Below are 24,426 nucleotides of genomic sequence, written 5' to 3'. Positions count from 1 at the left end.
TGTTTTACATATATGAATGCAATACAGTAAATTTATGCCAAATAAGCACAACACAAAAAATCACTTCAACTAAAGGATGCAAAAATAAAAGTAGCAGCATTTACAAATGCTGCTACTGGCAGAGAGGAAGGGCCACGTGGTCCGGTCGGAAACAACCATAAGCCCATTGTAAAGTGAAATAAGTAGGCGCCAATTAAAATTATCACTTGTTAGTAGAATCAGCAGCTTTATAGAATCGAATTTCAAAAAACCAATTCAAATCATTAAAATGCACTACACTTTTATTGTTATCATACGTTCAGTTATAAGAATCAATTTTGAATGCCTTTGTGATATTTTTCTAAAGCATATTTCTGGGGGGCTCACTGCAATAAAACAATAAAAACAATTTGCAGTTTCTGGTTTATTGGGCCTGTTAGTGCAATCAATTATAAACAGGTAGTAAACTTGAGCTTATTGCATTTCTGATAATACTAGTAGCTGGAATTCTACGTTATTATGGAGAAATGTGTTTCCCCTTCACTGAAATCTTCAGTCATATAAAAAACATAAATAAATTTTCATTCATTCCTATTTTTTAAGCTTCGTAAACTTGTTACACCGCATCTCACTTGCGTGTATCGAGTTAGTTGCAATTTGTACATGCCATCGTCTTTGTTATCAATTGCTTATCTTTTTTACTGTTTTAAATTTACAACCCAAAAAGAGTCAGTGAACAGAAATATCAATTAGTTAGTATGTAGATTACAGTATTAATTAAGCTATGTATGCATGCGTAAATTTATTTTTATTTTGATAACCTGTGGAAAATATTCTTCCAATTTTCATGTATCATTTAATTTTGTTAATTGGTAAGGTAATAAAGTGTAAATTTGATCTTTATATCTTTAGTTTTATAGCTTGTGTATAATATTCCTCCTATTTTTGCTTATTATAATCGCCATTTAAGAGAATTAAAATTCAATTCACAAACATGATCACAATGACTGGTGCTTACTATACATATCTATTGATAGGACCAGGGTATATCTGCCAGGTGCTTACTATACATATCTATTGATAGGACCAGGGTATATCTGCCAGGGGCAAAAGTTGCTGACGTTGTAGAGCAGATATCAACTTTTAAGGGAACAAAAAGTGATATCGTTGTACACGGCACTAATGAAATTAAGTGTAGGAGATCTGTGGATTTACTTAACAAGTACAGATCAATGTTGAAAAATAGTCACGAGTTAGGGTTAAATTTGAAAGTGCAATCCTGCACAGACAGAATAGGAGAGAGTATATGATGAGAGCCTCTTTGATCAATTCAGGCCTAGAGAGATTATGCAAGGCTCATGGGGGAGAATTTTTTTCAGCATGGTCTGAGCTTGTAACAGGAGAGATTGCTTCTAAGGGATGGGATACACTTAAATAGAAAGGGTGCAAGAATATTTACTGATGCTATCGAGGCAATGTTAAGTGGGTCAGAAAACTGCTAGCTTGGGGGGAATTCACAGATTAACAGTAGCTACAGGCAGAGGTGGAAATGATTCTTACAGTGCTTCTATTAGTAAATTAATAAGAGGAGTTTACCTCAATATAGTACGTGGAACACTTCCGTATGATACCCTCCAGAAATTAAAACGGAAAAAACGAAAAAATCGACAACTTACCGGTACATTAAAGTAAAATATAAATAATTAAAGTAAATTATAAATAATTAAATAATCAATTTAACACAATTCAAAATCAATTCAAAACAATTAAAATTCAAATTAACGCAATTAAAAGAATCTAACGAAAATATTCAAAACGATTTTCCTTCCTGAAGCTGACAATGCTTTTCGACCGACTGTCGTGATCACAGGAATGAAAATTATCGAATCAGGCTAAACCTGCAACTTAAATAGTGATTGTGTCTTCGCGCATGCGCGTAAAGGTCCACGCATCGGAGATCAAATATGGCCGCCGAACATTAATGATCTCCGATGCGTGGACCTTTACGCGCATGCGCGAAGACACAATCACTATTTAAGTTGCAGGTTTAGCCTGATTCGATAATTTTCATTCCTGTGATCACGACAGTCGGTCGAAAAGCATTGTCAGCTTCAGGAAGGAAAATCGTTTTGAATATTTTCGTTAGATTCTTTTAATTGCGTTAATTTGAATTTTAATTGTTTTGAATTGATTTTGAATTGTGTTAAATTGATTATTTAATTATTTATAATTTACTTTAATTATTTATATTTTACTTTAATGTACCGGTAAGTTGTCGATTTTTTCGTTTTTTCCGTTTTAATTTCTGGAGGGTATCATACGGAAGTGTTCCACGTACTATATTGAGGTAAACTCCTCTTATTAATTTACTAATATCATTATCAACGTAGAACATATTGAGTATTACAGCTCTGATTCATACTATCTAAGTGCTTCTATTGGAATGAGCAGCAGCCCAGAAACCAAGTAGTTGGGGATTTCAGGAACGGTTGGAGTTCATAAAACAAGTAAATACATGGGCTGTGTTAGAGTAACTAAGAGTAAGAACAGATGCATGTACACTTGCATTTACATCAATGTTAGGAGTATAGTAAATAAATTTAATGAATTTGAAGTGTCAGTCAAGACATCAAAAGCAGATATTGTTGGGGTATCAGAGACACAGATATAAAGAATGCAGAATTGAAATTTTGGGAGTTCAATGTGTACAGAAAGGATAGACAGTATAGGATGGACTGTTAGTTAAGAAACACAAAATCTAAGGAATTGCATCCAATTGATATAGATGGACAGTGCAATGTTGAGTAGGTTTGGTGTGACATAAGCACTAGGAAAGCAAAATGGAGGGTAGGAGTTTGTTATAAGCCTGATGACTCTGATGAGTACAATAAACAATTATACAGAGAAATAGAGTGGGCCAGTATATTAGAGTGTATTAGGGTATTTTAACTTCCCAGATATTGACTGGAACTTGTGGGTTGGTCAATTGCACACTAGCAAGGCATTTGTGGATTTATTGGATGATTGTTTTCTACAGCAGCATGTTAGAGAAGCAACCAGAGGAAGTAACACCCTTGATCTGATTATCAGCAGTGATTATTCGTGCACTAAGAATTTATAGATAAAGGAACCACTAAGTGGCAGTGATCACAGTGTACTGATGTGGGTTTTACTTAAAGATGTAACCACTATCAGGGTAAATGGAAGGGTTGTTGCTTAAGTAAAGGTGACTAAAGTGGTCTCAGAGATTTTTTAAATTCTATACAGTAGGACCAACTGATGATGTTACCAACAGCAAATTCTAAATGGGAAGCATTCAAGGAAGTAATCTTGGAAGCTACTAGGCTTTTTGTTCCACACAAGAAATATTGTTCTAGGTTTATGCCCAAATGGATGTCAGATGAACTAATAAGACTCGTGGCAGAGAAGAAAAATGCATGGGATGCATATAAATTCAGGTGACACAAAAGTCTATGGTAGATAAAAGCTAGTCTGTATTCAAGTCACAAAGGAAGTTAGGCAAGCGAAGGCAGATTATGAGAAATCTTTGGCAAAGGATACAAAGAAAAAGAGCAAAGATTTCTTTACGTATATAAACTATAAAAGGAAGGGGATGAATCAGATTGGTCCACTTGATATCAATGGTTTGACTGTAGATGATCATTCTCAGATAGCTGCCAAACTAAATGAGTGTTTTACATCTACATTCACACATGAGGAGTTATTCGAAGAGTAGAGTGCCAGATGTTTATCAAACTCTAACAGGAAGTTAAATGATTTTGTAATAACTGAGAGCAAAGTGGAGGAGAAATTCTTGAAGTTAACCATAAGAAAGGCACCTAGTAGTAGTAGTAGTGGCATGTGATGCAAGAAAGCAAGTGTATGAGCTTATGCAGCATCAGCCAAAAAAAAAAAAAAAAAATTTACACCATTCCCTCCAAATGCCTGCCCAGTTCCTCCTTAAATTTATTCAACCTATCAACTTCCACAACGACAGATGGGAGTTTGTTCCAGCAATTAACCACCCACTGGCTAAAGGCAAATTTCCGCACATCTATTCTACCTCTGCTTAATTTGAATTTATACTCAAGGCCTTGAATGGGTTCAGCACGCTGAATTCTGATGGGATCCTTCCACTTGTTCAGATTACGAACCTATGGGGGCATAAATTCAAATTAAGAAAGGACAGATGTAGAATAGATGTGCGGAAATTTGCCTTTAGCCAGCGGGTGGTTAATTGCTGGAACAAACTTCCATCTGTCGTTGTGGAAGATGATAGGTTGAATAAATTTAAGGAGGAACTGGACAGGCATTTGGAGGGAATGGTGTGATTTTTTTTTTTTTTTTTTTTTTTGGCTGATGCTGCATAAGCTCATACATTTGCTTTCTTGCATCACATGCCACTACTACTACTACTCCCTTAGGATCGTATTCTGAACAAGTGGAAGGATCCCATCAGAATTCAGCGTGCTCAACCCATTCAAGGCCTTATACACCTCAATTAGATCACCGCGCAGGTGCCTAGTCTCCAGCCACTGCTTCCTAAAATGAGGCCTCTAGACCTGTATGCAGTACTCAAGGAGTTGAGCTGACCATTGCTTTATACAGAGGGACAATCACCTCCTTTTCCCTGCTAGCAAAATTCCTACATATTATTGACAAAACCCCATGACCTGACCTGGCAGCCTGTCTGCATTGCTCAGAAAACTTCATATCTGACTGCACAATTACTTCCAGGTCTTTTTCATTTTCTACCACCTTAAGTGTAGTACCACACAGTTGGTACTTTTCTCTTGGGTTACTTCTACCAATATGCAGTACTTTGCATTTCTCAAGGTTAAACTTCAGTTGCCACTTCTTAGCCCATCTGCCCAAATTATCTAGATCCTGTTGCAGTAGCACACTGCCATTACTGTCATTAACAACCCTGCCAACCTTCGTATCATCTGCAAACTTCGACATTAAGCCTGATATACCTTCATCAATATCACTGATAAATATACAAAACAACAATGGACCCAACGCTGAACCCGGTGGGACTCCACTAATAACATTAGTCCACGAAGAGCAGCACCCATTGATTACCACCCTCTGTCTTCTCCCACTTAACCATCCTTTTATCCATTGTAGTAACTTACCCTTAATACCATTCTGCTCCAATTTGTACAATAGTCTTCCATACACAACAGTGACAAAGGCTTTCCTGAAATCCAAATATATGATATCCAAATTATTTTTTGCATCCAGTTTCTTTGTAACTACATCATAATAACCAATCAAATTTGTCAGACAAGACTTTCAATTAACAAACCTTATATTAAAGACGGCAGCAAAGGAAGTAAGCAAACCCTTAGCCATAATTATGAGAGCTTCCTTGGACTCAGGGGAAGTACCCATGGACTGGAGATGTGCAAATGTGACCCCAATTCACAAAGGAGGATCAAAGGCTGACACAAGTAATTATAGACCTGTTAGTTTAACTTCTGTTCCAGGTAAATTAATGGAGGCACTGGTTAAAGAAGCACTGCAGGATCATCTAGACAAGAATTCAGTTATAGCTCAGACGCAGCATGGTTTTGTTAAGGGCAGGTCTTGCCTGACCAATTTGATTGGATACTATGATGTATTCACAAAAGAACTGGATGCAGGGAATAACTTTGATATTATATACTTGGATCTTAGAAAGGCTTTTGATACTGTTGCACATGGAAGACTGCTGCACAAATTGGAGCAGTGTGGCATTGGAGGCAAATTGCTGCTATAGATAAGGAGGTGGTTGAGGGGGAGAAGACAGAGAGTGGTAATTAATGGACACTGCTCATCGTGGACTAATGTTATTAGTGGAGTCCCTCAGGGTTCAGTATTGGGTCCATTATTGTTTTCTGTATTTATAAATGATATCGATGATGGTATATCAAGCTTAATATCCATGTTTGCAGACGATACGAAGGTAGGCAGGGTTGTCAAGGACACTACTGACACTATGCTACTGCAAGAGGATCTGGAAAGGTTGAGCAGATGGGCTTCGAGGTGGCAAATGAAGTTTAACATTGACAAATGTAAAGTACTACATATGGGAAACAGCAACCCCAGAGCAACGTATCAACTCTGTGGTACTACACTGACAGTGGTAGAGAATGAAAGGGACCTGGGGGTGGTTGTGCAGGCAGATAAGTTTTCTGAGTAGTGCAGACGGGCTGCAAGAGTAGCTCATGGTGTATTGTCGATGATATATAGGAATTTTTCTAGCAGGGATAAGGAGGTGATTATTCCATTGTATAATGCAATGGTCAGACCACACCTAGAGTACTGTATACAGGTCTGGAGGCCTCATTTCAAGAAGGAGATGTAGAGATGCTGGAACGAGTACAGAGAAGGGCAACAAGATTAGTGAATGGAACAGAGGGGTGCTCTTACGAAGAAAGGCTTAAGTTTTGCAAATTACAGTGTGTGGAGACTAGGCACCGGCGAGGTGATCTGATAGAGGTGTATAAAGCCTTGAATCTTTTGAGCATGCTCAATGCTGATGGGATTCTTCCTCTTGCTCAGAATAACACCTGAGAGGGCATAAATTCAAATTGAGAAAAGACGGATGTAGGATAGACATAAGGAAATTTGCCTTTAGCCAGCGGGTGGTTGGTTGGTGGAATAGACTTCCATCCCTTGTCGTGGAAGTTGATAGCCTAAATAAGTTTAAGGCTCAGCTGGACAGGTATTTCGAACGAACAGAGGGGTGAAGTGGAAGTGGTTATTTTTTATTTATTTATTTTATTTATTTTTTTTTTGGCTGATGCTGCATAAACTTGCTTTCTTGCATCAAATGCCTCTACTAATGCTAATGCTAAACCCATGCTGTGTCTGAATTATTGCTGCAGTCTTGTCTAGTGTGTGAGTGACCAATCCACAAGTTCCAGTCAATATCTGGGAAGTTAAAATCCCCCATTATAAGACATTCTGATTTACTAGCCCACTCTATTTCTCTGTACAATTGTTCATTGTACTCATTCAAGTCATTAGGCCTATAACACATTCCTACTCTTATTTTTGCTTTCGCAGTGCTTATGTCACACCAAACTGACTCAACAGTGTACTGTTCATCTATATCAACTGGGTGCACTTGTTTTGATTTTATGTTTTTCTTAATTAACAGCATAACACCTCCTCCCTTCCTATCCTTTCTCCCCAAATTCCAGTTCTGCATTCCTTATATCTGTGTGACACCACATCTCTGCTATCCCAACAATATCCACCTTTGATGTCTTGACCAACAGTTCAAATTCATCAAATTTATTTACTATACTTCTAGCATTGGTATACATGCACCTATTCCTAGTTACCTTAACACATCCCATATACCCACCTATTTCACGATGACTACCATCCGTCCCTGAAACCCCAACACCCCTCACTCCAGGTCGCTACTTATTCTAATAGAAGTTGTGCAAGAATCACCTTCACCTCTGCCTGCGGCTACTGTTAAACTATTAGTCCTTGTGTCCCCCCAAGCTAGCAGTTTTCCGACCCATCTAACACTGCCTCGATAGCATCAGCAAATATTCTTGCACCCTTTCTATTTAAGTGTATCCCATCCTTGTAGAAGCAGTCTCTTCTGTTAACAAGTACAGATGGATATACCCCATCCACCTGGACTGGATGGGGTATATCCAGTTATATTAAAGGAGGTGGAAAGTAAGCAAACCCTTAACCATAATTATGAGAGCATCCTTCGACTCAGGGGAAGTCTCCACAGACTGTATATGTGCAAATGTATCTCCAATTCAGAAAAGAGGATCAAAGGGTGACACAAGGAATTACAGACCTATTAGTTTAATTTCTATTCCAGGGAAATTAATGGAGGCATTGATTAAAGAAGCACTGCAAGATCATCTAGACAAGACTTCAGTTATAGCTTGGACACAACACTGGTTTGTTAAGGGGAAGTCTTGTCTGATAAATATGACTGGATACTATGATGTGGATACCAACTGGTGGTAACATACTCAGGATAGTGGAGAATGAAAGAGACCTGGGGGTAATTGTGCAGTCAGATATAAAGTTTTCTGAGCAGTGCAGACTGGGTGCCAGAGTAGGTCATGGGGTTTTGTCAATGATATACAGGTATTTCACGAGCAGGGATAAGGAGGTGATTATTCCCTTGTATAAGGCAATGGTCAGGCTACACCTTGAGTACTGCTACAAAGTCTTAAGTTCTGCAAATTGCAGCATCTGGAGACTGGGCATCTGTGAAGTGATCTGATTGAGGTGTATAAGGCCTTGAATGGATTGAGCAGGCTCAATGCTGATAGGATTCTTCTTCTTGCTCAGATTACAAACCTAAGGGGATATTAACTGAAACTGAGGAAAGGCAGTTGTCGAATAAATGTGCAGAAATTTGCCTTTAGCCAGCGATTGGTTGATTGCTGGAACAAACCTCCATTAGTCATTGTGGAAGTTGATAGCTTAAATAAATTAAAGGCAGAACTAGACAAACATTTGGAATGAATGGATGGGTAAAATGGGAAGTTTTTTTTTTCTTTTCCTTCTGATGCCGTATAAGCTTGCTTTCTTGCATCATGTGACTCTACTAATGCTATCGTATCCTATACGATATGTATAGTATATGATCATACAGTAAACCAATTTAAAGCAGGCATCAACTTTACTAATCTAAAAGTGACATATGATTGTTTTTTGGCTTGAACTTCCCTTCAGAAAGAAGCTATTATCTTGGGGCCCTATAGAGACATCATCATGGATGTGCTAACCCCCTTTAGAGTCTTTCATATTTTGAAAAAAAAGAGAAGTGAATCTGAGGTAAATTGGAGAATGATGGTGAGGGAGGGGGGGGGGGGTTGAACGAATTTGAAGCCTATCATGAATGGCATTGAAACCAAAGGTGCAATATGTGTGTGAAGGGGCACTGCTCTGAAAACATAATGCCATTTTTATAGTATTCCTCTTCTATCTTTCTTCATATAATTCTGTAATGAGACATGAAGAAAAAGTCTACTAAAAGAATACTCATGTCATCACTAAAAATTGTGACCATAACCTTTTCAACTGATAACTGGGTCTTCAACTTTGTTTATGAAGCATAGTGGTGAACCCATGTTTCGACAGTTACAAATATATCGAAACATTTCCTTATTTTAGCATAACATTTTAAGAATGTGATGACTTATCATTTTTGATATGTCAAAAAACAAAAATATACTTTGATTGATATGATGATACAAAGGATTCTGTTTATATACAGTCGCAATAAATAACATCTCTATGATATATGTAGATGTCCCTCATATACATGTATATCTGGTAAGCAAAAAACATAAAACTCAAAGCAAAATAAACATGACAGTACAAAGAATTTCAGTTTACATAAAGTATCAATAAATAGCATTTTATGATATATAATGTTTCTCCACGAGGCCATGGAATTTTCAGATGACCCTCAAATGCACATATACCGGTAAGTGGGAAATATAAAACTGAAAGCAAAGCAAACATCATTCTTGGACTATCTTATCAAGCAAGCAAGTATACTTCATTAATTATGTCATTAAAATGTCCGGTAGTAGTAAAATGTCTAAAGCAATAGTCAAGCTGCATCTTGAGTACTACTTTGTACATACGGGTTTGGAAGCCTCACTTTAGGAAGGATTAAATCTATTGGAATGGATGCTGAGAAAAACAAGTTAGTCGGGAGCACAAAAGAAAGACACGAGCTTTGTAAACTGTAGTGTCAGGAAGCTAGGCATCAGCAACCTGATTTTTCTGTTTAAGGATGGGGTTGAGTAAACTAAATGCTGATGGAATCATTACTCTTGCTTGGACAACATACTCAAGATGATATAAATTTAAATTGGAAAACAACTGTTGCAGGACTGATATACAAAAACTTGCTTTTGGCCAGAGAATAACTTATTGTTGGAACAAACTTCCATGTGGTGTTATGGAAGTGGGTAATTTGAATAATTTAAAGGATTAGACAAATTACATTGGCCAACATTACCTTTACCTCCATCAATATATTAGCTGTTTCCAGTCAATTTTTATTCATAGATTTCAAAAATAATTCTTAAAATTTCACATCACATCACAATTTCTAATTTTAGGGAAGCAGATATGACAGGAATATGAGGGAAGCTGATTTGTTGTATAACCTGAAAATAATAATGTTTACACGTGTTTGTAGATGGTGATAATGTTAGGGAAAGTTAATACATTCAATCTTTTCTATCCACCTCCCACTCTATTTCAGTAGTGGAAAGACAGTTACAGTGTGAGTATAAGTACAGTTTACCTGAGTACCTATTGCATACTGTTTGTTTCTTCTGTGTTTTGCTTAGCATTATACTGTTAAAATGTTTAAGCAAAAGCACAGGAAGTGTCTGAAGCACCCTTACAATTTCTGGTGTGTGTGTGTGTGTGTGTGTGTGTGAACAGTTTACAACAAAAACTCAGAGGAAGAAAATCTACACTATTACCAACGTGTGCATTATCACCAGTCTTGCAACCAAGAGTTGCAAGACTAGTGAGCAAGGCAATTTAATATGTTGAAACTTGGGCTACATGTATGTGCAGTATTACCTGCATCACAAATCTGATGTGGCTAAATGTGAAAATTAAAAGCATGCCTTTTGCTATTCCTATGGGGTTGTAAAAACCATCCAGCCACACTGATGATTGCTTTTTCTGCATAACAAAAAATACAGTGATTTCCAGAAAAAGCAAGCACAGCATCAAATATCCTAATATATCATCAGCAATAATGCCAATTCCATATAACTCTGCCAATAACATACCCCCCAAAATCATAGGATAAAGGAAGCAGTGAAGAATACAATAAGGATTCTTGAACTGCAAACTTTGCTGCACAACAATGCTGTTGGCCTTGAAAGAAACATAAAAAAGTATGTTCTTGATCCAGAGTGCAAAAAAGTACCATGACTTTGCTTGGAATGTCTGTGATGATCTTAATGTAATCCAATTTTAATGTAACCTTCTGTACAGGAAGGTTTCACAAAATACCATTATTTTCTATGTTTATGAGAGCCTTGCAACAGAAAAACCTTAATGTTGTGCAGCAGTGGGAAAGGAGGGATGAATTTTTACAAAGGAGAATTAATAAATATGTTCCACTGCTTGAATCAAAAAAAGTTTCTTCCTCCCCTTTGACAGATAAACATTAATGTTGTTATTGTTATTTGGTTTTTTAGGAGCATTAGCAACTAAGGCCATATTGCTCCGGGGATATGCGGTGGTCATCCCCTGACCTTTCCGCATCCTCCGTATTTGGTGGTCACGGGCTTGAACTCTGGTCTAATCAAGAAGCATGTACTACGCACTGCTGCTGCTCCTGTCTACCTGGCTACGGAGGCGCCATAAACATTAATGAAGAATTTTGTTAAGTGTATAAAGAAGGAAATATATTTTGCTACTTAAGGGAGATGTTTCCCAATTTAACAGATGCAAACTGCAAGAAGGAATTTTCACTTGACCTCAAATACAGAAACTTCTCAGAGATGTATCTGAAACAAAGCTACAGGATACTGAACTAGCAGCTTGGCAATCATCTAAAGCAGTTTTGCAGTACTTGGAAGTTTTCAATTTCTGGTGTCAACTTTATTACAATGTTATAGCGATATGAATTACTGAATTTCTTTGAAAATTCATTTTCTTTATTCTCTCAAAATTTGGGAAATGCTTTCATCAGAACATATCCATGATGGAAAAGCAGTACCAAGGTTACTGGGATGCTGAAACAAATAAGAAAAATTCCCAAACATTTCTAACATACAGGATGTATTCCCAAACATTTCTAACAAATAGGATGTATTTCTAACATAGTATATTGCATGTGCATATGTATTATAAACATATTTTAAAATGAATAAGACATTTTTAAGACAGCATATATATTACTGCATGATATTTGAATCGTCATACATTAAGACCTGATTCAAATATTATTCCTACTAAAATTTCAGTACATTTTTCAATGAAGATGCAAGAGAGACAGTTTTGGTATTTCTGGAATCAACTGATCAATTTCCTTTAGAATCTGCAATTTCCATTCTGGAGGTACAAAAGGGAAAAAAAATTGTTAGCCAGTGTTATTAGAAGGAATGGACAAATAGCGGGTATTTTTATTCTTTGGCTAATGCCATATAAGTTTGCATCCATGCATCATTTATCCACTACTACCATTATAGTAGAAATCTCATTTCTAAAAATTTAAACATAAATAATGTACATGTAATACAAATAATGGTATAATTTTTAGTGTCGTATTCTATTTTACCTCTTAAGACAGTTTTAGATGGATCTGAATCATTGGATAAGCTTTTTAGAGAATCCTTGGATAAAAACTGAAATGAAATGAAAATATTTTCCATTAATAATACTAATATTACTACTACAATATTTTGTGTGTGTGTGTGTGAGAGCACGTGGGTACACACAGGTTTATTTATTTGTTTGAAATTATTTTAAAACAAAACAAAAAATAATAATAATAAAATAAAATAATAATAATTTATTCAAACCTGATCAATAGATGGTTATAAAAAAAAGCAGAAACAATTAAATAAAATTGCAATATTTATTAACAATTTAATAAATTTTATAGTTTATAAAAAGGTAATGTTAGAATATTAACAGTCAGTCCTCTGTGTCTTCCCTCATTTATCAGCAGACAATCTAGTTAGGAAATTTTTATAAGAGATCTGCAGATGCCCTGAAACTACAGTTAAAAAACTGACAACTTCTTGGTGGAATGCTTGCTTTAGATCTAATATGGAACCTGGGCAAACTACACGTCTAATGTAGGTGCCTCCGTAGCCAGGTGGGAAGGAGCAGCAGTGCGTAGCACACGCTTCTTGATTAGACCGGGGTTCGAGCCCATCACCACCAAATACAGAGGATGCGGAAAGGTCAGGAATGACCACCGCATATTCACGGAGCAATATGGCCTTAGTTGCTAATGCTCCTAAAAACCAAATAACAAACAAACAAATAAACGTCTAATGTTTCTAATAAACCTATAACCTCATGAGATCATCTGACCTCGACATGAACTTTGGAAAAGAATGCAGAAAATGCTGATTTGTGCATTCTTCACTGAATATTGCCCAGAGATGGATGATTGATAATCTATCGTCAATTAAACGTTAACGGTTAACCATCATACATATTCGTGACTTTTGAATGTGAAGTGTGGCACTGTCCTCCATGAATAGGGAGGACATGAATTTGCTTAATTAATTAAAATTTTTATTGCGCTGCAATAATATAGCCCTTCATTGCCAGAAGCTTTACGTCGAAAACTGAAATAAGGCCAGAGGGCTCACAGTGAGATCCTGAATCTCAAGGCTTCTGGTGTAATTTGTCAAAATATTACATAAATTACAGAGATGAATTAGATTACTTTTTTCAGAAAAGTCAGGATATCTCTGAAAATTTTGCTATAAATTAAATTTCACTAACAACATACGCCGACTCATTTTATATTAAAATACAACCACTGCACCGTTTACTAGTATGGTATGCTTTCAAACATTAACTTACTTGGGAATTTTCTGTCTATTTGGATATCTGTTAGACATCAGCTTATTGTGATTGCTTCGAGACAGATACTGTTATACAGATTTTGCACCTCTTCAGAAACATCGAGTTAATGTTTTGTTTATAAAAATAGAACCGTGGTTCACACTTGGCTCTCAAGAGCATTTCCAAAGCTTCATCAGAAGGAGATCTGAATTCAGTTACGTTTAAAAAAAACATTAAATCTGCTTTATTCAAGGCAGAAGATAGGAACATGAACAGACTTTCTGCATCAGTGAAGATAATATGCCTAAAATTATCAGTTTGTTTGATCTGTTTAGGATTTTTTTCACAAGACATTTTTTCTTGTTAATCAATTTGTCTTTCAAAACTTTTGGATCATGAAGTGGATTTGAATATGAGTCAGTGCCACTCACTAGTGATCGCTTGTTGTACTTTTCAATTTGGAACTTTGACAAGTGTTCATACAACTTTGCTCACCACTTCTAACCTCTTCTCTAAATAGTCGTGTCAAAGGCTGTCACTGTTCCACTAGTCTACTTAACCATTTACTCAAAGACAGTCAAAATCTTTTACTTTAATGGCATCCATTAACTGAAACTGTTTAAATCTGTCTTTCCACTTAGCACCTCTTTTTGAGATAGTAGCAAATGTCTAGCAAACATTTATCCACCTTCACAGGACGGAATGTAGCCTCCACATCAGCACACAAATTAATGAGACAAGAACAGCCTATTACTCCTCAATCTTCTCTTTTGATGCCCTTGCTATTTCATTTTTAGGCCTATCATAACTAGGGCATCATCAAAACTTTATGTAAGACAGTTTTTAAAAGAATCCAGTATCAAACCTACAAGTTCTGCCTCTCCCACTGCTCCTTAACACCATGCCAAATCAACTCCAACCCTCGTGGTGGACCTGGCAGCAGCAGTGAAACTAGAAAAAGTGGGCCCCAATGCAAAGTTTAGTGTGGGCTCCCTGAAAATATTTGTTGTGGTAAAAATAAAAAATTAAAAATACAATGGTAAACGTGATACTAAGTAATACTTGGAAATAGTATAGGTGAAATAGTAACACTATACATACTCAATAATAATGACCCCCAATAAATGGGCCCCTATTTGACTCTGGCCCACACAGTCACAAATCCTTAAAAACTGCCCTGGAAGCAACAGCTATGCTAATACCATTTCATCTCTATTCACTACAATTTCACTTGTCCTGTGCAGCTAGCTAGCTAACCATAAACGTGCTTCATGTGAAAAAAAAAAAATTATTGTTCGCAGACAGTAAATTTTATCATAAACATAACTAAAAAAAAAAATTTACATTTTTACTCAAATTTTTTTCTGTTTTGGGCAGGAGGGCAGTGGGCTCCCTTTCAGTTGTGGGCCCCATTGCACCGCACTGGCATAGTTATGCCACTGCCTGGCAGCATGGTAGGTTTGCAACTGAAGGTATCCTGTTGTTCAGAAGATATCTGATGTTGTACCAATGACTGTACTAAGAGCAAGCTGCTTTAGCTTTTTATTTTTCTTTTTTTATTATTATTATTCTTTTTTATGAAAGGTCACCACAACAGGATTATAGCTTAGAAATTATTGCCAGCTATAACAATGGAAAATAGCATATTTTTCAGAGCTGGTGTTTTTGCTCTTCCAACACGATATATTTTTTTTCAATTTCACCATCAGGAAACATTTGAGTATTGCACCTATCTTTTTTTTTTTTTTTTTTTTTTTTAAACCAGACTATCACACCTAACAGACAATTCATTAACGAAAATAAACGAAAATTTGCAGAATTTAAAAAAAAAAAAAAAACTGATCTTAATAGTTTAACTATTTTGGGGATAAAGAAAATATGGTAGGGGGGGGATATATTTTTGCAAAAAAATTGAGAAAAAATATGTTATGATGGTGAGATGGATTAGGGGTCAAATCAAGTCAAAAAGATGGATTCTGTATCCTAAATTCAGAAAGTTGATAGCTATGTAAGTGTGAAAGCATCGAGTGCAACCAGAAAATTACGAAAGCAAGAGTTCAGCTCATGGACACTAGAAACAGACTGTTTAAGTTTGTGAACTAAGGATCAAACCCCCAGGATGATGTTAAACTTTAATTCAACATTACATAACTGCACACTTTGCTATTCTCACCAACACCATAGGTCATAACATAGTCATGTCTCACCAATATCAGAGCATCTTAGAGAAATGCCTGTGTTTATATCAATTATTTAAATGGAAAATACCAATAAATTACTCCATTAACACTAAACTGAAATTTAAAGTAACTTTAAGCAGAATTTAAAGTACATCAAAGTCCAGCTGAATTTGTGATAAAGGAGAGAATACAGTTATACTGAATAAAAAAGGATTTTGCTTCAAGGGATGTTGTTGTTGTGATGGAGTTTTACGACACATGCTTCCAGGGACTCATCTTGTAAGGACCACAAACAATTCTAGATTTAAGTAGTCTGAAGTCTTCACATGTTAGAGGACCTAAATATAAGGTTATGAGGGGATCTGGTAGTGATAGTAACTGCATTTTTTTTTTTTTTTTTTGTGAAAAGAAAATATGGGGGGGGGGAATATTATTATTGCAAAAAAAAGGAGAAAAAATGGATTGAAAGAATCTTGGAAAAACCTCACAAGGTGCTGGTGTTTGCTAGCAGTTGATAACCTCCAAACCAACCTGGGTCAAAAGACTGTGGCCCTAAACACATCATAATAGCTCAAAGAAAAACTAGTGAAGGCTGAAAAATAAAACAAAGCCTTAAAAAAAGTTTGCCAATGAATACTTCCAGACAGCATCCTCTGGAAGATAATTAATCAGAAAGACAACCATAAAGATAGACAAAATTTCTGAGATTTCAAAAAAAAAATTTTTAATTTAAAATGTTATATTCTGTTATATATGACATATAACAGAAACAGAACTGGACCAAGCAACGTGTGGTAAGAGTGAAGCAAATTTCAAATTTTGTGGGAGAGAAACATAACATATAAATAATAATAATAAATAAACAAACTTCGCAAAAGTTGCTCCAGCGGGCCTTCCTTCCCCAAGGTTGGAGTGGCAGCTAAGGCAGATAGTGGTATCATCTGGTGTCATTCTCAAGAACTACCACTGGGCATAAGCCAAAGCTAAACAGGTCCACCTCCATAGATGGATGATGTCGCAGAGAATTAATAATCATACTGCAATGAGTGTGGTGCAGGATAAAGTCACTAGCATTCAGACCTTAGAGGGGCCGGTTCGAAAAGTTGGAGACAGTATCCTGAGGAAGACAGTGGAGCAAATGGCACTGTCCCCCTGTATGGCTACCAAAAGAGAAGGGAAAGACCATACAGCTCACCAACTGGAAGTGCTTCCTGTGCAACTGCACTAGTGACCAACCAGGAAGGAAGAAAATGCTATCGTATGAAGTAGAGCATCAAAATGAATACGTTCATCATACGGGCATACTACTAAGTAACCAATCTAGAGATCGATATGACCACGTACTGGTTGAGACTACATAGCAAGTGGTTGGAAAGATTCCCGGATATTCAGGTCACTGAACAGCAAATAACAGACCAAAGAAGGACCATCATCACAAAGAACCTGATAGCTCCTGCAATCTTGGAAAAAATCAAGCGGGACGTGAGCGATCAACTACAAAGAACGTGGTCAATACGGAACAAGTATATTCTTCCTCCACTGGTTCCGTAATGTGGTCAATACGGAACCAGTGGAGGAAGAACATACTACTACCAAACCAGAAGAGGAAGAGCAAGAAGAAATACAACCCACAGCAGCTTAAGTGGAAAGAGATGAGGTCATGATATTCAGAATAGAAGACGAGTGGAAGGCCCTAACAGAATTCAAAGGAATGGACCCCACATGATACCGAAGCAGAGGCAAAATAGAACCCTGTGGAGAGTCGCAGACCACCTCAATCAGCAAATAATATCATATTACCTTGACAACAACAGTGCAACACTGGAGACCATCCACACAGCCATATACTGTGCTGTCATAGCAACACTAGGATTAATGGAAGAGAAATGAGAGACCAGCAGCAGGAGAACCAAAAACAGAAGGAACTGCCAGCTTGGGAAAAAGACTTCAGCAGAAAATAAAAGCATTAAGAATCAAGATAGTCCAATTGACCCAGTACCAACAGGGTAATAGGAGTAAAAAATTGATTGGAAAAGTGAAGAGCATTCTCAAAGGAGAGAGAGAGAGAGCATCAACAGCAAACATGAGACCAAAAATCAGAGAATAGGACAAGCAGAATCTCATCGCACTCAGCTAGAAACTGCACTGATGCAAAGAGAGCTCCCAGAGGAAAATAAACTGAATCTTTGATGAGGACCAAAGAGCCTTCTACAGGAGTCTCGGAGAAGGCGGGAAAGAAGAGAATGGATGACTCAAGCAGAAGACAATCGAAGAGTTCTGGGGCAACATATGGAGTAATAAAGTAAGACATAACAGCCAAGCCCCTCGGCATACACTAGAACAGAAGAAAACCAAGGATGTACAAGAGATGAGAGAATGGGAGATTCAAGAGGAAGAAAAAACAGTCAATCAGGAACTCCCACAACTGGTGAACCCCAGAAATAGATAACATCCACAACTACTGGTACAAGAAATTCACTTGCACACACACACCTCACCTGAATGATAAGGCACCCAGAGATAATCCAGAAGTTTCTTACTCAAGGAATCACATATTTGAAGGCTAAAGACCAAGATATAAGAAAACTGGCAAAATACAGGCCAATCATCTGCCTCCAAATGATATACAAGATCCTGACAAGCTGCATAACCAAGAAGATATCAGATCACTTGGAGAGCCAGAACATAATAACTGAAAGGATGCAAGGAGCAATTAACCATAGATGCAGCAGTTATGGAGCAAGCCTACAAGAAGTGCTGTAACCTGTACACAGCTTATATCAATTACTGCAAGGCCTTTGACTCATGCCTCATAGCTGGCTAATAGAGACACTGAACAACTACAAAGTCATTCCCATAGTGAAAAACTTCCTAGGAGCAGGGCAAAATGGACTACCACCATTAAGGTCGAAAACGTCACAACCAGATCGATTCCCATCAGGAGAGGAATCTTTCAGGGAGATGCCCTGAGCCCACTGTGGTTCTGTCTAGCACTTAAACCACTATCCACCATGCTCAACAGCAGCAAATATGGATATAACCTCAATGAAGGAAATAAAAACTTGTACACCCTCACCCACCTGATGTATATGAATGACATCAAGCTCTACTGCAACAAAGATGTAACTTCAGCAACTACTCCGGATCACTGAAGAATTTAGCAATGATATTAGAATGGAACTTGGTATAGACAAATGCAAGACCCACAGGTTGCACCAGGGAAAATTAGTCAGCTGAAAACTATCAGCTGCAGACTGGTAAGGAGATTGAAGCCATGACAGAGGAAGAGGCCTACAAATACTTGGGGATGATGCAAGCTAAGCAGTTACAGCACAAAGAAATCAAGGCCTGCCTGACCGAAAAATACCATCAGAGACTCGGAAGCCTGCTGAAAGCAAAACTGAATGGAGGGAACATGGTTAAAACCATATACACCTATGCAGTCCCAGTACTAACATACTCCTTCAGGACCATAGATTGGACTAACACCAAGCTGGAGGATATCATGAGAAAGACGAGGACAATGCTGACCGAGAGCCGCCAACACTACCCCAAGTCAGCCTTGAAGAGACTGACAATAGCTCAGAAAGGAGGAGGGGGCCTAATAGACCTCATCAAGCAACAAAACACAGCAATTGATAACCTGGAGGATTGTTTCCAAAAACACACAGCAGCAGCACTCTACCAGGCCATAAGGAAAATAGACAAGCGGTATACCCCACTCAACCTAAGCGATGAGTGTCCCTCCCACCAGACGGCACAAATAAAGCTAGAAGGATGGGCAAAGAAGACACTCCGTGGCAGTGTCTTTGTTTGATTTCCACCAATGCATGTCTCACGAGCAGGACACTCTTCCCCGAGACGGAAGGATTTATGCTTGCCATCCAATACCAAATAATCAACACCAGAAACTATAGAAAATATATCCTAAGGAGCCTGCAGTGTCAGATGATACATGTTAACAATGCAGCCTGGCCTCAGAAACAATCCAACACATCACTGCAGAATGCAAAGTGATCACCCAGACTGAGTACACTTGTAGACACGACCAGGTAGCCAGGATAATATATCAGAAGCTAGCAAGAAAATACCAGTTGTTCAAAGAAAGTGTACCATATTACAAGTATGAATTCGAGGCAGTACTGGAAACCCCAATCTGTACTGAAACAGTGCCATAATAATGGACAAGACAATCCTGCACAACAGACCGGAAATAGCCGACCGGGCTAGCCGGGTGGGTAAAGTGCCTGCCTGGCAACTCAAAGGTCGCGGGTTCGAATCCCGCCTCGGGCTTGGATCACAGTACTGCAAAAACCTTGAGAGGTGCATTATGGCCACAGAAGCCGATGCGCCAACAACTAAAAAAAAGACCAGAAATAACCCTTGTCGACAAGAAGGAAAAAGCTACCAATCTGATTGACACAGCGGGGCAACTTATAGAAAATGCATGAGGGAAAAATCAGGAAGTACACAAACCAAAGACAAGAGATTAAAGAGATAAGGCATATGCAATAAGTAACGACTATCCCAATCACTGTGTCAACCATCAGCTATAGTGTTCGCAAGTACCTATATACTTTTTATATTTACTCTTATGGATGTTCATTGGGCTTTGGGTCCCAATCCCAGTTTGCAGCTAATTATAATCCAAAAATTTAAAACTAAATTAACAATTAAAATTTTTATTTGCCTTATTACATTAGGACATCCATAACTAAACATGAGTACTTACTAAGCAAAACTGTTATTGAGACTACAGAAATGGGTATGCACGAGACATTCTTTTAGTATGGCTATCTGTCTGCTGAAAGCCCTTGAGGAAGTAGCAGAGAGAAGGCCATGTGAAGGAATGTTACCTTCTTAATCCTTCCTAGCTATTTTCCTAATTTTTCTTGACTTAAATCTTTAATAATTTCCTTTATTTCCTTTCTCCTCTAACTTTAAACCACTAATCTTTTCAAACTTTACATTTATATATTTGTTAACTTGATTTCATGTTAATTGTTCACATAGAACTATAGGCACAAGTGTTCATACTCCTGCTAGAACAGCAATGGCTAGCCAGTTAGTTAAGCCTAAATTACTGGTAATGCCTCCTGCCCAAAATAATACAAATTTTCACTACCACTTGCAAAACAAAAATCAATCGGGCCTTTGACCTAATATATCAATGCATGTATCATGTTGACTTGTTTAATCCTATAATAGCATTAACGCCACATAAACGCAGAATTAACACAACTGAAAATTTAATAAAAATAGAACATAGGCTTAAAAGTAGTGTTCAAGGATATATATATATATACATACATACAGTAGACTCCCAGTTAACCGGCACCCACGGAGATTGGTAGATGCCGGATAACTGTAGTTTCTGGTTGCTTGAGAGTTAGTATTAAAAAATACTCGACTATTATACTAAGCCCAATACTTAGAAAATTAAGACAAACATAGACAAATTTTACTAAAGAAACTGAGTTTTATTATAGAAACTGCTTTTTGAATACAGTAACTTACAAAAAAACACATTCAAAACTGTTGCAGTAGGTAGAGAGTTTACTGGGTAGACATTGCATGAGGATAGTCAGGATCTGCTGATGTAGCAGAGATAGGATCAGGAGGGTCTGTAGATGGTTTTGGATCTGCATCAGTAGATGATGATGTTGTGCCAAACTTGTTTTCAGCATTCTTCAAAAATGAATGAATATCACCTTGCTTTGAGGTCGTACGTCTCTCAGACAAAGTCAAATTATGCAGGATGTGGAGCTTCATAAGATGCTGAGAAGTGAAGAAGGGTTGCTGTTCTGGAAAAGCTATTAAAGTTTCAAATGCTGCAGTAGCTCTCTGCCAGAATATTTTTCCCACCTGACACACATCGTCATCGCTTTCTTCCTCCTCTGCAACTTTCATTTTTCCATGATTCACAACAGCTTCTATAATGTCTTCCATATTCAGTGTATGAGTTACTGGTATATCATTATCCACAACAAGCCAGTCGTCGACTTCATCTCGAGGCAAATTCATTTCGTCAACTAACTTACAGATTTCATCATAAACAGTGCTATTGACAGCTGCACTATTGCCTGGAAACTCCTCAAATTCAACAGAGGAGGACTTCTCAAATATCACAGCTGGCCACAACTTTCTCCAACATTTCCATAATGTTTCATTTCTCACAGAGTCCCAAGCACAACTGATAGCATAGATAGCATCTTTGAGGTTATATTTCTTCTGAAAATCCAGAATTGTCCTGTCAAAATTAATCGTTTTACACATGAAGTCGCACCTGTAAAACATTTTTATGTTTTTCTTCACCCCCTGATCCATTGGTTGGATCAGACTTGTGACGTTAGCTGGAAGATAACACATGAAAATGTTACCATTAACTAGCTCTTCAGCAGGAGGATGTGTGCGACCGTTATCCAAGAGCAACAAAACTTTACTATTCTCTGGTAATCCTTTCTTTTGTAAAATTTCTTTAATACTAGGGACAAATGAATAATGAAACCACTTGGTAAAGATTCCTGCGTCCATCCATCCAACTGTTACTCTGTGCATGATAATGTACAGGAAGGTTACTTACACCTTTAAAGCATCTTACCTTGGTTTAGCAAATTTACCTTATGATTTCCTGATGCATTTGCACAGACGAGCACAGTTACACGCTCTTTATTTTGCTTAAACCCATGAGCTACCTTCTCATTACCACCAGACAAAGTAGAATTAGGCAGACATCCACATTAGTCCTGTCTCATCTGCATTATAAATCTCTTCTGGGGTCAAGTCATTTTTTTCCACTATTTCACCAAACACCTCATGAAATGAAGCTGCAGCCTGAAAATCAGCCGATTTCTGCCCCAGACAAATCCAGCTTACAGATGCCGTGATGAACCTCGAATCGTGTAAGGCAGCCACTTGAAATTGAAAACTTACCTTCAATTTTCATTTTCGCATGAAATTCTTTTGCTTTTTCTTGGAATATGGGTCCAGAAATGCAACCACCCTTGGATCTTTTCAGCTCGGATCTTTTCAAGCCTCTTGCATATTTCCATCTTCTGCTTGAGGGTAAGCACTACTGTTTCAGCATACTAGGGGTTGAAAGAGAACACAGAATTTGAATAACAATAAATCAACTGGTATATTTACACAGTGAATTGTCAGGAGCTGTTGTTGTTGTTATTTGGTTTTTAGGAGCATCAGCAACTAAGGCCATATTGCTCCGGGGATATGCGGTGGTCATTCCCTGACCTTTCCGCATCCTCTGTATTTTGTGGTAACGGGCTCGAACCCCGGTCTAATCAAGAAGCGTGTGCTACGCACTGCTGCTCCTGCCCACCTGGCTACGGAGGCGCCTAATTGTCAGGAGCGAGAGACAAACATGTGATGAGAGACACACATGCGTGTACTCACAGCGCATAGCAGCCCACCAAGTTTGAATCATTTTAACTAGAAATTAATATATATCATTTTAATTTTTCAACTACCTACTATTTCCAAGATTTTTTTGCCTGTTGCTTGAATTCTGGTTAACGGAGAGTCTACTGTGTGTATGTATATATATATATATACATATACACACTTGATTCCTGTTATTTGGGACACATCGGGACTAGTGCATTTTGGCCCAATTAAGCGGCTGCCCCAATTATCCGAAGTTTCACGTAAATAGTTAAAAATACAATGCCCCCTACAATTGGTTCACTGTACAATCAAATCCCGTTACGATGGAGTCACCATTGTAAAGTACCGTTCATTATACGATGTGTAATAAGCGCCGGTCATTGTGATCATGTTTGTGAATTGAATTTTAATTCAATTAAACAGCGATTCTAATTAGCAAAAATAGGAGGAATATTATCCACGGGCTAAAAAAGTAAAGATATATTAAGTACAAATTTACCCTTTATTACCTTACCAATTAAAAAATTAAATGATACGTGAAATTCGGAAGAATATACGTGATAATAGGAACAATTAATACGTACTGTAATATGTGCAGTACATGTAGTATGTACGTACTGTAATATGTACAGTACATGTGTAGTATGTACAGTAATATGTACATACTAACTAAACTAGTTGACATTTCTGTTTTTGTTGACATTTCACTATCATATGTGGGTGGGGGTTAAAATTTAAAACAGTAAAAAGATAAGCAATCAATAACAAAGAACACGGCACACACAAATTGCAAGTAACACGATACGCATAAGTGAGAATGGAGTAACAAATTATGAAGCTTTAAAAATAGGTATTATCGCTAATTCAATAAGATTGAGTTTATGACAGATTTCACTAACACAAAAGCCCAATAAACAGGTGACTGCTAATTGTTTTTATTGTTTTATGGTTGTTATGGTCACAACCATAAAACAATAAAAACAATTATGGTTGTGACCCCCAGAAATCCGACCGAACTACGTGGTACGGTCGAAGACAATGGTAGGGTAATCTTCAGTGCTGCGGTCTCCTGCCCCGATAAAACGGCATTTTGTCCCAATTAAGCGAAGTAAACCCTGGCTATTTTCTCGATTGGGTTCTGTTTTTTAAGATTTGCCCCAAATAAATGGCTGCCCCGATTAACCGGTGGCTCAAATAACCGGAATCCACTGTGTGTGTGTATATATATATATATATATATAAAAGCATCTTTGTAACATCGAAGATGCCGACTGATTAGACCGGGGTTCGAGCCTGTACCCACCAAATGTTGTTA

General features: G+C 37.5%; 1 protein-coding gene across 1 annotated transcript in view; it reads right to left on the bottom strand.

Moving 5' to 3' along the window:
- The window catches only part of LOC150091374 (SH3 domain-containing kinase-binding protein 1-like), a 393,836-nt gene that overhangs the window by 329,438 nt on the left and 39,972 nt on the right, over window positions 1–24,426 (bottom strand). Inside the window, exon 3 of the mRNA XM_090383547.1 lies at window positions 12,284–12,350. Within this exon, the coding sequence (XP_090239673.1) occupies window positions 12,284–12,350 (67 nt within the window). The remainder of the gene's footprint in view (window positions 1–12,283; window positions 12,351–24,426) is intronic.

This window comes from Mastigoproctus giganteus, chromosome 1 (genome assembly GCF_048544385.1).
Source record: "Mastigoproctus giganteus isolate SK-2022 chromosome 1, ASM4854438v1, whole genome shotgun sequence".
In the NCBI taxonomy this organism is placed as follows: Eukaryota; Metazoa; Arthropoda; class Arachnida; order Uropygi; family Thelyphonidae; genus Mastigoproctus; species Mastigoproctus giganteus.
This window is presented reverse-complemented; position numbering and strand designations above follow the sequence as displayed.